This window comes from Mobula birostris, chromosome 28 (genome assembly GCF_030028105.1).
Source record: "Mobula birostris isolate sMobBir1 chromosome 28, sMobBir1.hap1, whole genome shotgun sequence".
NCBI classification, from domain to species: Eukaryota; Metazoa; Chordata; class Chondrichthyes; order Myliobatiformes; family Myliobatidae; genus Mobula; species Mobula birostris.
Window position 1 is genome coordinate 39,897,022 of NC_092397.1, and position 14,920 is coordinate 39,911,941.

A 14,920-nucleotide genomic window follows, 5' to 3' on the forward strand; every position below is an offset into this window, starting at 1 on the left:
TCCGGCCAGGGTCGGGGTCGGGGATGTGACCGGACATACTGACCCCTCCATTGTCCGGCCAGGGTCGGGGACGTGACCGGACACACTGACCCCTCCGTCGTCCAGCCAGGGTCGGGGATGTGACTGGACACACTGATCTCTCCGGCCGTGACTGGACACACTGACCCCTCCGTCATCTGGCTGGAGTTGGGGTCGTGACCGGACACACTGACCCCTCCGTCAGAGACACCCACCATTGTCCCGGGGGGGTGGTGGAGATGGCACTGCCCCCTCACTTTCACCCTGTTGTGGATCAGTAGCCGGAGTGACACGTGTGAACTCCCATAAGAGCTGGACACAGACAGACACCATCTTTATTGAGTCACAAACTTTAATCAGTATATCCTATGTCTGCAGGCAGGCTCTGACCATCGACGGCGGCAGGGGTGTTGGCTATGCTCTGGCCCTCACTGGGACGGACAGGCTGGCTGGTAAAGTAATGAATCCAAGCGGGGAGGGTAGGGAGAGGCCGTCCTGGGGAGAGGCCATTCAAACGGGATGATCTGCCCATCGCGAGGGATGTATCCAGTTCTGCAGTATCCAGGGGACGAGGGAGGACTGGGGAACCAGGGGATGGGGGTGGGTGAGAGAGCAGCAGGAAGCAGGGGAGGGCGTGAGGGTGAGCGGTTTGCAAGGAGGAGGAGAGGGTGAGGGGTTTGGCAGGAGGAGAGGGTGAGAGGTTTGCAAGGAGGAGGAGAGGGTGAGCGGTTTGCAAGGAGGAGGAGAGGGTGAGGGGTTTGGCAGGAGGAGAGGGTGAGCGGTTTGCAAGGAGGAGGAGAGGGTGAGGGGTTTGGCAGGAGGAGAGGGTGAGCGGTTTGCAAGGAGGAGGAGAGGGTGAGGGGTTTGGCAGGAGGAGAGGGTGAGGGGTTTGGCAGGAGGAGAGGGTGAGCGGTTTGCAAGAAGGAGGAGAGGGTGAGCGGTTTGCAAGGAGGAGGAGAGGGTGAGGGATTTGGCAGGAGGAGAGGGTGAGCGGTTTGCAAGGAGGAGGAGAGGGTGAGGGATTTGGCAGGGGGAGAGGGTGAGAGGTTTGAGAAGAGAAGAGGGTGAGCGGTTTGCAAGGAGGAGGAGAGGGTGAGTGGTTTGAGAAGAGGAGGAGGGTTTGTGAGGAGGAGAGGGTGAGGGGCTTGGGAGGAGGGTGGATGTGAAGGTGAGAGGGTTTGAGAACAGTGAGTTTGAGTGAGTTTGTGAGGAGGAGAGGGTGGATGGTTTGAGAAGAGGAGAGATTGAGTGAGTTTGTGAGGAGGAGAGGGTGAGGGGTTTGAGAAGAGGAGAGATTGAGTGAGTTTGTGAGGAGGAGAGGGTGAGGGGTTTGAAGAGGAGGGGGTGAGGGGTTTGAGAAGAGGAGAGGGTGGGGGTTTGAGAAGTGGAGGGGTGGGGGTTTGAGAAGTGGAGGGGGTGAGGGGTTTGAGAAGAGGAGAGGGTGGGGGTTTGAGAAGTGGAGGGGTGGGGGTTTGAGAAGTGGAGGGGGTGAGGGGTTTGAGAAGAGAGGGTGAGGGTTTGAGAAGTGGAGGGGGTGGGGGTTTGAGAAGTGGAGGGGTGGGGGTTTGAGAAGTGGAGGGGGTGAGGGGTTTGAGAAGAGGAGAGGGTGGGGGTTTGAGAAGTGGAGGGGTGGGGGTTTGAGAAGTGGAGGGGGTGAGGGGTTTGAGAAGAGGAGAGGGTGAGGGTTTGAGAAGTGGAGGGGGTGGGGGTTTGAGAAGTGGAGGGGGTGGGGGTTTGTGAAGAGGAGAGGGTGGGGGTTTGAGAAGTGGAGGGGATGGGGGTTTGAGAAGTGGAGGGGGTGAGGGGTTTGCGAAGCGGAGGTGTGTGGACAAGGCTGGGCAGGAAGGGGGAGTGGGGTGGGGAGAGCGTTTTGAGGTAGGGTGGAAGGTGTGGAGTGGAGTGTTGGGAGTTTGCAGAATGGACAGTGGGAGCACGGGGATGACCGGGGGGTCTTTGAGAGTATTCGGTGTGTCGAGGTGGGCCGGGCCCCGTTACTCCATTTCGAGGATGAGGTCATCCCCCTCCACGTGCATGTCCCGGGTGACGTAGATCTTCTTCACTGTGCCGGACATGGGCGCGTTGACCACCGTCTCCATCTTCATGGCGCTGAGTACGCACAGCTGTCTCCCTTTCTCCACCTGGCTGCCCTCCTTCACCTTGATGTCAATCACCTTGCGGGCATCGGCGCACCGATCTGACCCTTCGCGTCCTTCAGCGCCTTGGGGTGAAAGTGCATCTCCTGTGGGCGAGACAGAGGGGGTGGGGCAGTGACTGCAGTTCCCAGACTCACTGACTGCGGCCCTAGCGCAGGGGCCACACCGGCTCGCGTACGGGTCGGGCGACGCTATTACACGTCAGGGCGGAGTTCAGAGTTCAGTTCCGGCGCTGTCTGTAAGCAGATCTGTACGTTCTCGCTGTGAACGCTCCGGTTTCCTCCAGGAGCTTTGGTTTCCTCCAAAAACGCACCAGTTACTAGTTTAATTGTCCCGTGATTAGGCTGGAGTGAAATAGGCGGGTTGCTGGCGGCAGCTTGTTGGGTGACAGAGTCTGTTCTGTGCTGTTTCTCTAAAATTTTAAAAGTTTACTCATTTATTGAGATACAGCACAGAATAGACCCTCTAGCCCTTGAACCACGCTGCCCCCGACTTAATCCTAGCCTAGCACTGAACAATTTACAATGACCAACCGGTACGTGTTTGGAACGTGGGAGGAAACCGGGGCACCCGGAGGAAACTCACGCGGTCACGGGGAGAACGTACAGATGCCTGACAGGCAGCGACGGGAATCGAACCCGGGTCGCTGTGCTGTAGACATTTCACAGCCGAACCGACCACTCCGCTGGGGGATGGGAATGAGAGAAAGTCCAAGGTGGGAGGGGTGTTTGATTCCGCTGCTGGCTTTCCCCGGGCAGCGGGAGGTGCCGGCAGAGTCCGGGGGGGTGGGGTGGGAGGCTGGTTTGTGTTGAAGGACTGAGCGCTGTGTCCACAACTCTCCAGTTTCCTGCCACCACGTGCAAGGCAGCCGCCATATTGAGCTGAGGTGCACCCAGATGTCTATGCTGCAAACTGGCGAGGGTCGACAGGGACATTGTCATTTTCCACTGAGGCTGGGTGAGACTCAGACTAGAGGGCACGGGTTAATGGTGTGTAAGGGGTTTCTTCTTTTATGTTACTGCTAAACCTAATAAAATGGCTTCTTTGTTATGTTAAAAGTAAAATGGCTTCTCTGTGATGTTAACTATTGAGACAATGGTTCTCTCTCCAGCAGCTTGTTTTGGGTTGTAATTACTGATAACGAGAATTGTATTCATTTGTTAACCAATTGCGATAGTTGCTATTCTTTCTTGTGTATCTGTAAGGTATTGTTTTCGTGGGCTTTGGGGCAGAAGGCGCGATGGGGACAGAGAGAGGAGAGGTGATGCTGTAAGTTGGGCGACGGAACGGACCCCGAGTGGGAGTCCGAGGCCCAGAGTCTTTGGCGAGGAGAGGAGACGAGGACAGACTCGTGTGGAGCGTCTGGTCGACGACCGTGGGTGCTCCCAGGCGGTGGGTCGAGGGGGTCGGAGGGGATGGAATGATGGAAAGAGGAACCCCGTTAATTGGGCTCCAACAGTTGTGCACGAAGTGGTTGAACTTTGATAAGTTTGGCGCCTTTTATTTTCCTTTTATATTTTATCTATTAATTACATAGTTCCAGTAAGATCTATAAAGTGTAATCATTTAATCGCATATGGTGTATTGTTTGTTATTTGGTGTGGTGGGGTACATCACACAGCATCCACACAAACTTGATTACCCAGTTTGACGGGGCTGAAGGCTGCTCCCCCTAGATGGAAGCGAGCTGAGTGAGCCTGAGGCTTACCGGGGGCTACAGGTGAAAGTTGAAATATTTAAGGGGAACATGAGGGGAAACATCTTCACCCAGAGAGTGGTGAGAGTGTGGAGCGAGCTGCCAGCGGAAGTGGTGGGTGTGAGTTTGATTTTAGCATTTATGAGAAACGTGGACAAGTGTAGGGATGGGAGGGATATGGTCCCGGTGCAGGTTGATGGGAGTCAGCAGGTTAATAGGTTGGCATGGACTAGATGGGCCGAAGGGCCTGTTTCTGTGCTGTAATGCTCATGAACAGGAAAGGCTGTTGGTGACCTCTCCTCTAGTCCTACCAATTCAAAGGAGCACTCGGGCGTCCGAAACGTGAGTCTAGCTTTGTGTTTGCTTTAAGCGGGTTGCACCCGTATCACTGGGAGGTATCATGATGCCTGCAATTCACGGATTTTTACGTACAACCTGCCGTGAGTTATTTAAACAAACAATCAGTACATATTTACAAGACTACTCCAATATTGCTGAGATATTAAATACACAACAGTGAGCGAGATATGATATGGAGGTACCCACCTCACCCTCACCCTCTCCCACCACCCTCAAACGCCTCCCGCCCCTCCCGTCCACACCACTCACTGACCTTCATAGCTTGTGTGTCTTTGACCAGGACAGAGCGAAGTTGGCCATTCATCTCAAAGAAGACCTCCCTCTGTCCTGCTACGTTGAGGTCACCCAGGGCCAGTGCCTTGATGTGAAGGGTTTTTCCCCTCTCCAGCTGCACCTGTGGAGATACCAGCATCGGTCAGCAGCCTGAACCCCCTGGCCCCCACGCCCCGGTCTCCAGCTTGCACCTCGTCTGTCTCTGGCCACCCGTCTGGGCCAGTGTCTCCACGTCTGTGGCTGAACAGACTGCGGCCTCTGCTTCACATCACCCGTCACCCTAGATTACTCCACGTGGCCTGAAACGGGTCTCTGTCCCCTCAGGGCATCCCGCTGAGACCAGTGCGGTTTAACGAGCTGTCTAGGAATTCTCTGTGGTGGGGGACAATCGGTGGTCCGCACGTTGAAGGGGCAGAAACTCCAGGAAGCTTCTATACTCACCCCTCCCTCTCCACAGATACCTCCACCCACCACCACACACACATGCTGTATATAGCTAGGGTGCCTGAGACTTTTGCACAGTACTGTGGTAATTTTATGTATTGCACTGAACTGCTGCCACAAAAAAAAAAAACAAATTTCATGACGTGTGAGTGATGATAAACCTGATTCTGATCTGGGTCCCTATTGTGGACTGAGAGTGGGAAGGGGGCAGGGAGAGGGGAATCACGGTTGGGAAAAGGGGAAGGGAGAGGGGAGGGAGCGGGAAGCACCAGAGAGACATTCTGTAATGATCAATAAACCAATTGTTTGGAATCAAATGACCCTGCCTGGTGTCTCAGGGCTGGGGTGTCTGCACCCACCCCTGACACTCCTTCTCTGCCACCTGTCCCACACCCCTCCCACGGTGCCCCACCCTCACCATTCCCAACATCCTTTGTTCCCGCCAGATTTACAAACTCGCTCTCCACCACACATTGACAAATACAGGATTGTGCAAAAGTCTCAGGCACACCAGCTATATATATGTCCCTATGACTTTTGTACTGTACAAAAGGTTAGAGTCCAGGTTGAGAGGTTAGAGTCTATTTTATCATACTGAGGTCCATATCATACTGAGATCATAACAATGGGAAAGGAGGTATTGCACTGTACAATTTAATACTGAGTGGTTTGGTCACAAGGATACTTTAATACCTTTTGTGTATAATAAACTAGTAGCAGCCAACAGTTTGCAACAGAGATACTTCAAAAGAGACAGATAACTCTTTACCCTCTGCACTGTGGTGCCTTTTTAGACAGTGTTTGAAACTTTCTCAGAAGGGATTCAATCTTCTAGAAGTTAATTTTTGTAAGAATGCTAAAGGGACCTGCGAGGCTATCTATTAATATAGGCGTTGACAAAATGGGTAGGGGTAGGTTAGATACTGATTGTGTTCATGGTAGCTCAGTGGTTAGAATAACGCTTTACAGTACAAGCAACCTGGGTTCAATTCCCGCCTCTGTCTATAAGGAGCTCATGCGCTCAACCTGTGGCCATGTGGATTTCCTCCGGGTACTCCAGTTTCCTCCCACAGTCCAAAGACATACTTGTTGGAGGTTAATTGGTCACTGTAAATTGTCCTGTGATCAGGCAATGATTAAATCCGTGGATTTCTGGGCGGTGTGTTCTCAGGAGCTGGAAGGGCCTATTCCGCGTTGCATCTCATTGGAAATGGATCCCAAGACAGCGACTTTGTTCAATGCTTACGAGATGGCTTTTTATTCCTTTCCATAGATGCTTCTACATTTCTAAATGTGACAAAAGTTCGGGGATATTTGCGTGGTGTTCTGCATAGGTATGTTCCAATGAGACAGGGAAAGGATGGTACAGGAACCGTGGTGTACAAGGCTGTTGAAAATCTAGTCAAGAAGAAAAGAAAAGTTTACGAAAGGTTCCAAAGACTAGGTAATGATAGAGATCTAGAAGATTATAAGGCTAGCAGGAAGGAGCTTAAGAATGAAATTAGGAGAGCCAGAGGGGGCCATGAGAAGGCCTTGGCTGACAGGATTAAGGAAAACCCTAAGACATTCTACATGCACGTGAAGAGCAAGAGGATAAGACGTGAGAGAATAGGACCAATCAAGTGTGATAGTGGAAAAGTGTGTATAGAACCGGAGGAGATAGCAGAGGTACTTAATGAATACTTTGCTTCAGTATTCACTACAGAAAAGGATCTTGGCGATTGTAGGGATGACTTACAGTGGATTGAAAAGTTTGAGCAAATAGATATTAAGAAAGAGGATGTGCTGGAGCTTTTGGGAAGTAGCAACCTGGGTAAGTCACTGGGATTGGATGAGATGTACCCCAGGCTACTGTAGGAGGCGAGGGAGGAGATTGCTGACCCTCTGGCGATGATCCTTTAATCATCAATGAGGACGGGAGAGGTTCCGGAGGATTGGAGGGTTGCAGATGTCATTCCCTTATTCAAGAAAGGGAGTAGAGATAGCCCAGGAAATTATAGACCAGTAAGTCTTAGTACAGTGGTTGGTAAGTTGATGGAGAAGATCCTGAGAGGCAGGATTTATGAACATTTGTAGAGGCATAATATGATTAGGAATAGTCAGCATGGCTTTGTGAAAGGCAGGTCGTGCCTTATGAGCCTGATTGAATTTTTTGAGGATGTGACTAAACACATCGATGAAGGAAGAGCAGTAGATGTAGTGTATATGGACTACAGCAAGGCATTTGATAAGGTACTCCATGCAAGGCTTATAGAGAAAGTAAGGAGGTAGGGGATCCAAGGGGACATTACTTTGTGGATCCAGAACTGGCTTGTCCACAGAAGGCAAAGAGCGATTGTAGGCAGGTCATATTCTGCATGGCGATCGGTTACCAGTGGTGTGCCTCAGGGATCTGCTCTGGGACCCTTTTCTCCCTGGAGCAACGGAGGATGAGAGGTGACCTGATAGAGGTATAAGAGGCATTGATCGTGTGGATAGTCAGAGGCTTTTTCCCAAGGCTGAAATGGCTAACATGAGAGGGCATAGTTTTAAGGTGCTTGGAAGTAGGTACAGAGGAGACGTTGGGTAAGCTTTTTACGCAGAGAGTGGTGAGTGCATGGAATAGGCTGCTGGAGAAGGTGGTGGAGGTGGATACGATAAGGTCTTTTAAGAGACTCCTGGATAGGTACATGGAGCTTAGAAAAATAGAGGGCTATGGGCAACCCTAGGTAATTTTGAAAGTCCATGTTTGGCACAGCTTTGTGGGCCGAAGGACCTGTATTGTGCTGTAGAAACATAGAAACATAGAAAATAGGTGCAGGAGTAGGCCATTCGGCCCTTTGAGCCTGCACCACCATTTATTATGATCATGGCTGATCATCCAACTCAGAACCCCGCCCCAGCCTTCCCTCCATACCCCCTGATCCCCATAGCCACAAGGGCCATATCTAACTCCCTCTTAAATATAGCCAATGAACTGGCCTCAACTGTTTCCTGTGGCAGAGAATTCCACAGATTCACCACTCTCTGTGTGAAGAAGTTTTTCCTCATCTTGGTCCCTGTAGATTTTCTATGTTTCTATGTAGGAGATACAGTGAACAGCTTGTCCTGCACACTGTTCATACAGATCAGATCAGTACACGGTGCATTGAGGTAGAACAAGGGATAACAGGTGGAACAATAGAATAAAGTGTAACAGTAATACAGAGACAGCAGCGCAGATAATAAGGTGCAAGATCATAACGAGGGAGATTGTGAGATCAACAGTCCATTTTATTGTACTCAGGAGCCATATTTCAGAAAGGATGTGTTGACATTGGAGAGAGTCCAGGGGAGGTTCACGAGGATGACTTTGGGAATGAAGGGGTTAACAGCGTTTGGCAGCTTCGGGCCTGTACTGACTGGAATTTAGAAGAATGTGGGCGGGAGGGGGCAGATCTTATTGAAACCTATCGATGATTGAAAGGACTAGATGGGGTGGATGTGGAGAGGATGTTTCCTATGGTGGGGTTATCCAGAACTAGAGGGCACAGTCTCAAAATTGAGGGGCGACCTTTTAGAACAGAGGTAAGGAGAATTTTTTTGAGCCAGAGAGGAGTGAATCCGGAATACTCTGCCACCGGCTGCGGTGGAGGCTAAGTCCGTGGGTATATTTAAGGCGGAAGTTGATTGGTCAGGGCATCAAAGGATACGGCGAGGAGGCAGATGTATGGTGTTGAGTGGGATCCGGGATCAGCCCAGATGAAATGGTAGAGCTGACTCCATGGGCTGAATGGCCTAATTCTGCTCCTATGTCTTATGGCCTATATTGAAGTGGCACATTTCCGTAGTGATCAGTACAGGTGACCCCAGTTCAGTTCCCGCTGCTGTCTGTAAGGAGTTTGTATGTTCTCCCCGTGACCATGTCGGTTTCCTCTGGGTGCTCTGGTTTCCTCCCACAGCCCAAAGGTGTACCGGTTGGTAGGCTAACTGGTTGTTGTAAATTGTCTCGTGGATAGGCCAGGATTAAATCAGGGGATGGCTTGGTGCAGTGGCTTGAAGGGGCTGTCGCACACTGCAGTCTCCATGAGTGCATAAAATAATGGTGATAACAGGAGGGGGAAGCTGGCCTGAGCCCGGTGGGACGTGGTTTCAGGCCTTCGCATCTCCTCCCCGTGGGAGGGGGAAGCTGGCCTGAGCCCGGTGGGACGTGGTTTCAGGCCTTCGCATCTGCTCTCCGTGGGAGGGGGAAGCTGGCCTGAGCCCGGTGGGACGTGGTTTCAGGCCTTCGCATCTGCTCCCCATGGGGGGGGGGAGAGACAGAATGTCGGGGGGAGGTGAGGCCTTTGATTGTGTTGGCTTCTTTACAGAGGCAGTGACTTGGATTATTCTCGTCACCGCATCACAGGGACGACGTGTCGGCTTCTGAGATGATGGAGGAGAGGTTTACCAAGAGGGAGTCAAATCCAGAGAGAGAACACAGACTCTATCGTACTGTGCAATAGTCTCCAGCACAGATAGATCGCCAGGGTGCCTGAGACTTTTGCACGGTACTGCAGTAATTCTGTGTATTCCACTGTGCTGCTGCCACAAAAAAAAACACATTTCATGACATTTGTGAGTGATGATAGACCTGATTCTGATCTGGGTCTCTATTGTGGACTGAGAGTGGGAAGGGGGCAGGGAGAGGGGAATCATGGTTGGGAAAAGGGGAAGGGAGAGGGGAGGGAGCAGGAAGCACCAGAGAGACATTCTGTAATGATCAATAAACCAATTGTTTGGAATCAAATGGCCTTGTCTGGTGTCTCAGGGCTGGGTGTGTCTGTACCCACCCCTGACACTCCATCTCTGCCACCCGTCCCACACCCCTCCCACGGCGCCCCACCCTCACCATTCCCAACATCCTTTGCTCCCGCCAGATTTACAAACTCGCTCTCCGCTCCACGGTGACAAACGCAGGACTGTGTGAACATCTTAGGCACACAAAAAATGCTGCTGAACACTGACGAAGGGTCTCGGCCTGAAACGTCGACTGTACCTCTTCTTATCGATGCTGCCTGGCCTGCTGCTTTCACCAGCATTTTTTGTGCATGTTGCTTGAATTTCCAGCATCTGCAGATTTCCTCGTGCGTCGTCTGTTCAAAAGTCTAAGGCACCCTAGCGATATACAGGCAGCTGAGACCTTCACACAGTCCTGTATCACTTCCCAGCCCTCTCTCCCCCATTCACCCACCCTTGCCTTCACCTGGTCTCACCTGTCACCTGCCAGCTTGTACACCTTCCCCACCCCCACCCACCTTCGTTTTCCGGCATCTTCCCCCTTCCTTTCCGGTCCTGATGCAGGGTCTCTGCCCGAGACAGCGACTGTTCGTTCCTCTCCATGGATGCTGCCTGACCTGCTGAGTACCTCCAGCACTTTGTATGGGTCGTTTCTAATTCCAGCAACTGCGGAAGCTCTGGTGTTTGGGGTGCAGGCGTGGGAGAGGGGCAAACATCGGGCCACGGAGAGTGCTGTGGGTGGGGGTGGGAGGCATAGAGACCAGCGGAGGGGCCAGCAGCAAACCTCCCAGCCAGGCAGCGCACTGACACCCTCCTGCTGGAAGCAGCTTATGAACCTGCTGTTACCTGCATTGATGCCAGTGGGATCTTGTCACACACACACACACAGTCTCCCCACAATGGGCAAGGCCATCCAGCCCATCGAATCTCAGAGTTATCCCCTCAATCCCGCTCTCTTCCCACTCTGCCTGTAACCCAGCCACACATCTCTGTCACCTCTATCGATCCCTCCCTCACCCTCCCATACGCTCTGTGGTGGTGGTGCTGGGGGGCCACGCTGTTTCCAGCAGCCGATTAGCCCATTGACCCTGCACCTCGTTGGGCCGTGGGAGGAGACCAGAGAACTCACAGAGACACACACCCCATCGGGAATGAGTTCACACATACACACACACACACACACACACACACACACCCGCGCACCCCGCAGGAGACTGCGGTCGAACCCGACTCCTCTGTTGAGGGATTTTCAAATCCCCTGCAGAAAAGGCCCAATCTCTGAGACCAGTTGAAACCGCGGTTAATCTGCCCAGTTCATTTCTACTGGATGCACTTGGACTCTGGCCTCTGGGGAAGCTCTTAAAATTGTTCTTTGTTGGTTGAATTTAAAAGCTTTTAAATATTAATTATTTCTCATTTACTGATAAACCCACGACTGTACCCTAGTGAAAATGGCTCTGTATAATTTTATGAAGGGCTGGCAGTAATTTAAAATTGGTTTGTTCCCCAGTAGACTTGGGAAGATCTTTCTTTGATGCTGATCCACTCTAGGCAGAATTAATTAACCTGTCCCAAAACGTTACTGTACAAAATATACCAGGAAAACTATTTTGAGGCATATTAAAAAAACATACATTCGGTGGCCACTTTATCAGCTATCTCCTGTCCCTAATAAAGCAGCCACTGAGTGCATGTCCGTGGTCTTCTGCTGCTGTAGCTCATCCAGTTCAAGGTTTGACGTGTTTTGCACATCACTGTTGTAACGTGTGGTTATCTGAGTTACTGTCAGCTTGATCCAGTCTGGCCATTCTCCTCTGACCTCTCTCATTAACAGGGTGTTTTCACCCACAGAACTGCCGCTCACCGGCTGTTTGTTTTTCACACCATTCTCTGTGACTATTGTGCGTGAAGATCACAGGAGATACTCAAACCACCCTATCTGGCACCAACAATCATTCCACGGTCAACGTCAGTTAGATCACATTTCTCCCCCATTCTGATGGTTGGTCTGAACAACAACAGAACCTCTTGGCCATGTCTGCATGCTTTTATGCATTGAGTTGCTGCCACATGATTGGCTGATGAGACATTTGCATTAACGAAGTGTACAGGTGAACCGCATAGAGTCGCCTCTTGCTGTGGGTCAGAGATACTACACCTGATTCAGATTCTGACATCACAGCTTTTATGCTCAATGTCTCAGCCAATGGAGACAAGCATGTCAAAGTTATCGTCACGGTCCTGACCATTTTCAGGGAGCGATTGACTTGAACCCAAACGGTAAATCTGTCTCTCTGGACATGAACACTCACAGAGCATAGAACAGCTTAGTAGAGTACAGGCCCTTCAGCTCATAAGCTTGTGCCAGCCTTTTACTTGACCGCCAATCTAACCCTTAGACCTCCATTTTGTTTACATTCATGTGTCTGTCTAAATGTAAGGAGCTTAGATTTGCGTGGGTTTCCTCTCACAGTCCAAAGACAGAACCGGGTAGGGTAATTGAGTTCTGAGCGGGCGATATTGGTAACTCCTGTGGGCTGCCACCCAACACAGTCCTCACAGATTGGATTTGACACAAACAACACATTTCACTATAGGTTCGATGTGCGTGTGACAAATAAAGCCAACCCCAAACAAAACTGAACATACTTTAAATACAGCCTCACCAACATCTTCGACAACTGCAACGTAACACCCCAACTTCGATACTCAGTGTTGTGACTGATGAAGGCCAGAGTGCCAATGTCTTCTTCATCACCCTGTCTGCCTGTGAATAACGTGGTATCTCGTCTCCTTGACTGATATACAGTACTGTGCAAAACTCTTAGGCACGTACACATATCTGAGGTGCCTGAGACTTTTGCACAGTACTGTAGTAATTTTATGTATTGCACCGTACTGTGCATGAGTGCAGACACCCACACTTGGCCTTTGGTGAAGCAAGAGGCCGACGCTGTGGGCAGTTCACCAGGATAATAAAATCCTGACAATAGTCTGAAGAGACCCGGAAACCCTTGGCAAGCAGCTCGAGCATTGGAGGGTGACAAGGCTCTGTGAGTAATGACCAGGAACCTGCAGGGACTGCCACAGTCGTGATCTGACTTGCACGGTTCACTGAGGCAGTTAACGTGCTGGGATCAGCCTGCTCTCTGCAACATGATATGTCTTAGTTACAATAAGATGCTGACTCTCCCTCACTCTGGCATTCTTTTCCCCAAAACACAGTAGATTCTGCAGATGCTGGAAATCCAGAGCAACACACACAACGCTGGGGGAACTCAGCAGGTCAGGTAATATCTATGAAGAGGAATAAACAGCCCATGTTTCCGTCCGGGACCCTCCATCAGGAAGGGTTTTGGTCTGAAACTGTAAGACCTTAAGACATAGGAGCAGAATTAGGCCATTTGGCCCATCGAGTCAGCTTCGCCATCTCACCATGGCTGATCCATTTCCCTCAGCCCCATTCTCCTGCCTTCTCCCCATAACCTGTGACGTGCTGACTAATCAGGAGTCTGTCAACCTCCACCTTAAATATACCCAATGACTTGGCCTCCATAGCCATCAGTGACAACGAATTCCTCAGGTTCACCACTTTCTGGCTAAAGAAATTCCTCCTCACCTCCGTTCTATTCTGAGGCTTTGTCCTCTGGTCCTCGACTCTCCCACCAGAGGGAACATCCTCTCCAAATCCACTCTATCTGTGTCCTCTGGTCCTAGACTCCCCCAGTATAGGAAACATCCTCTCCACATCCACTCTATCTGTGTCCTCTGGTCCTAGACTCCCCCAGTATAGGAAACATCCTCTCCACATCCACTCTATCTGTGTCCTCTGGTCCTAGACTCCCCCAGTATAGGAAACATCCTCTCCACATCCACTCTATCTGTGTCCTCTGCTCCTAGACTCCCCCACTATAGGAAACATCCTCTCCACATCCACTCTATCTGTGTCCTCTGGTCCTAGACTCCCCCACTATAGGAAACATCCTCTCCACATCCACTCTATCTGTGTCCTCTGGTCCTAGACTCACCCACTATAGGAAACATCCTCTCCACATCCACTCTATCTGTGTCCTCTGATCCTAGACTCCCCCACTATAGGAAACATCCTCTCCACATCCACTCTTTTTAGGCCTTTCAAAATTCAATAGGATCCAATGCAAACCCTCCTCACTCATCAGAATTCCAGAGAGTAGAGGCCCAGAACCTTCAAACCATAACACTCTGATACGATAAGCCTTTCCTTCCCAGAGTCATTCTCGTGAACCTCTCCAATGTTCACACATCCTTTCTTAAACAAAGCGCCCAGAAACATCAGCTGTTTGTTCCTTTCTTCAGGTTGCCACTGGTTTCTGCTGTCTCTTTCAGAGTCTGCAGCTCCTTCTCCGAAGCTGCCAGATGTTTCCTCTCTGTTGTCCCCTCACCCTCTCTCCAATCCCTTTCTCTTCCTGTGTTTCCTACTCTTTAATCAGGCCTTTCTCTCTCTGTCTCTTTCAGTTGCTCCCTGTACATTCCCCCTGCCTCAGTGAAGCAGCTATGGTAATCAAAGACCCCACCCACAGGGTGCAGTCTCTTTCCACCCCTCCCACCGGGCGAAAGTTACGAACGTTTCAGAACAGGCTCAAGGACAGATGCTGTCCTTGCTGTTGTTATCGGAAGGGGACCCTCAAACGGTAAACGTGACTGTATCTAACACAACTCTATTACAGCACCCATGCATACTACCTACCTGGAACACCTCGGCGATCTTTGGCCCCTCCAGGAAGAGGCGAGTGTTGAGGCACTCCACCGGCCCGAACTGCGCCGTAAACTCCTTGTACTCGTCAAAGACTTTGGGGTACATGGCGGCGGACATCACGTCCTCGGGCGTGATCTCGTCCTCGTGCCGCACCCGCAGTTCCTGCTCCAGCCTCTCGAAGTCCAGCGGGGAGAGGGAGGTCCCCGGCCGGCCCTCGATCCGAGGCAGGTCTTTCAGCACCTGTCGAGGGGGGAAACCAGAAGCAGGTCAGTGCTAAGGCAAAATTGGGGAGAGCTGGAAACACTCAGCAGGTCAGGCAGCATCTGCAGAAAGAGAGAAGGAACGTTGAACAGGCCATGATCGATGGGCCGAACAGCCTAATTGTGTTCCGGTACATAGGAGTGGGCCACGCAGATCTCAATGTCCCAGTAACAAGCTGTACTCAGCCGTGGACGGTCTCAAGCCCGGCGGTGAAAGGAGAAGCGCTGGGCACCAGGGTCAACT

General features: G+C 51.2%; 1 protein-coding gene across 1 annotated transcript in view; it reads right to left on the bottom strand.

The window, feature by feature from the left end:
* Nucleotides 1-352: 352 nt before the first annotated feature.
* LOC140188982 (pyruvate carboxylase, mitochondrial-like) overlaps nt 353-14,920 on the bottom strand; it is a 1,128,593-nt gene continuing 1,114,025 nt past the window's right edge. Inside the window, 4 exon segments of the mRNA XM_072245643.1 lie at nt 353-2,194; nt 2,197-2,257; nt 4,481-4,621; nt 14,408-14,656. Coding sequence (XP_072101744.1) covers nt 2,010-2,194; nt 2,197-2,257; nt 4,481-4,621; nt 14,408-14,656 — 636 coding nt within the window. The 3' untranslated portion in view covers nt 353-2,009.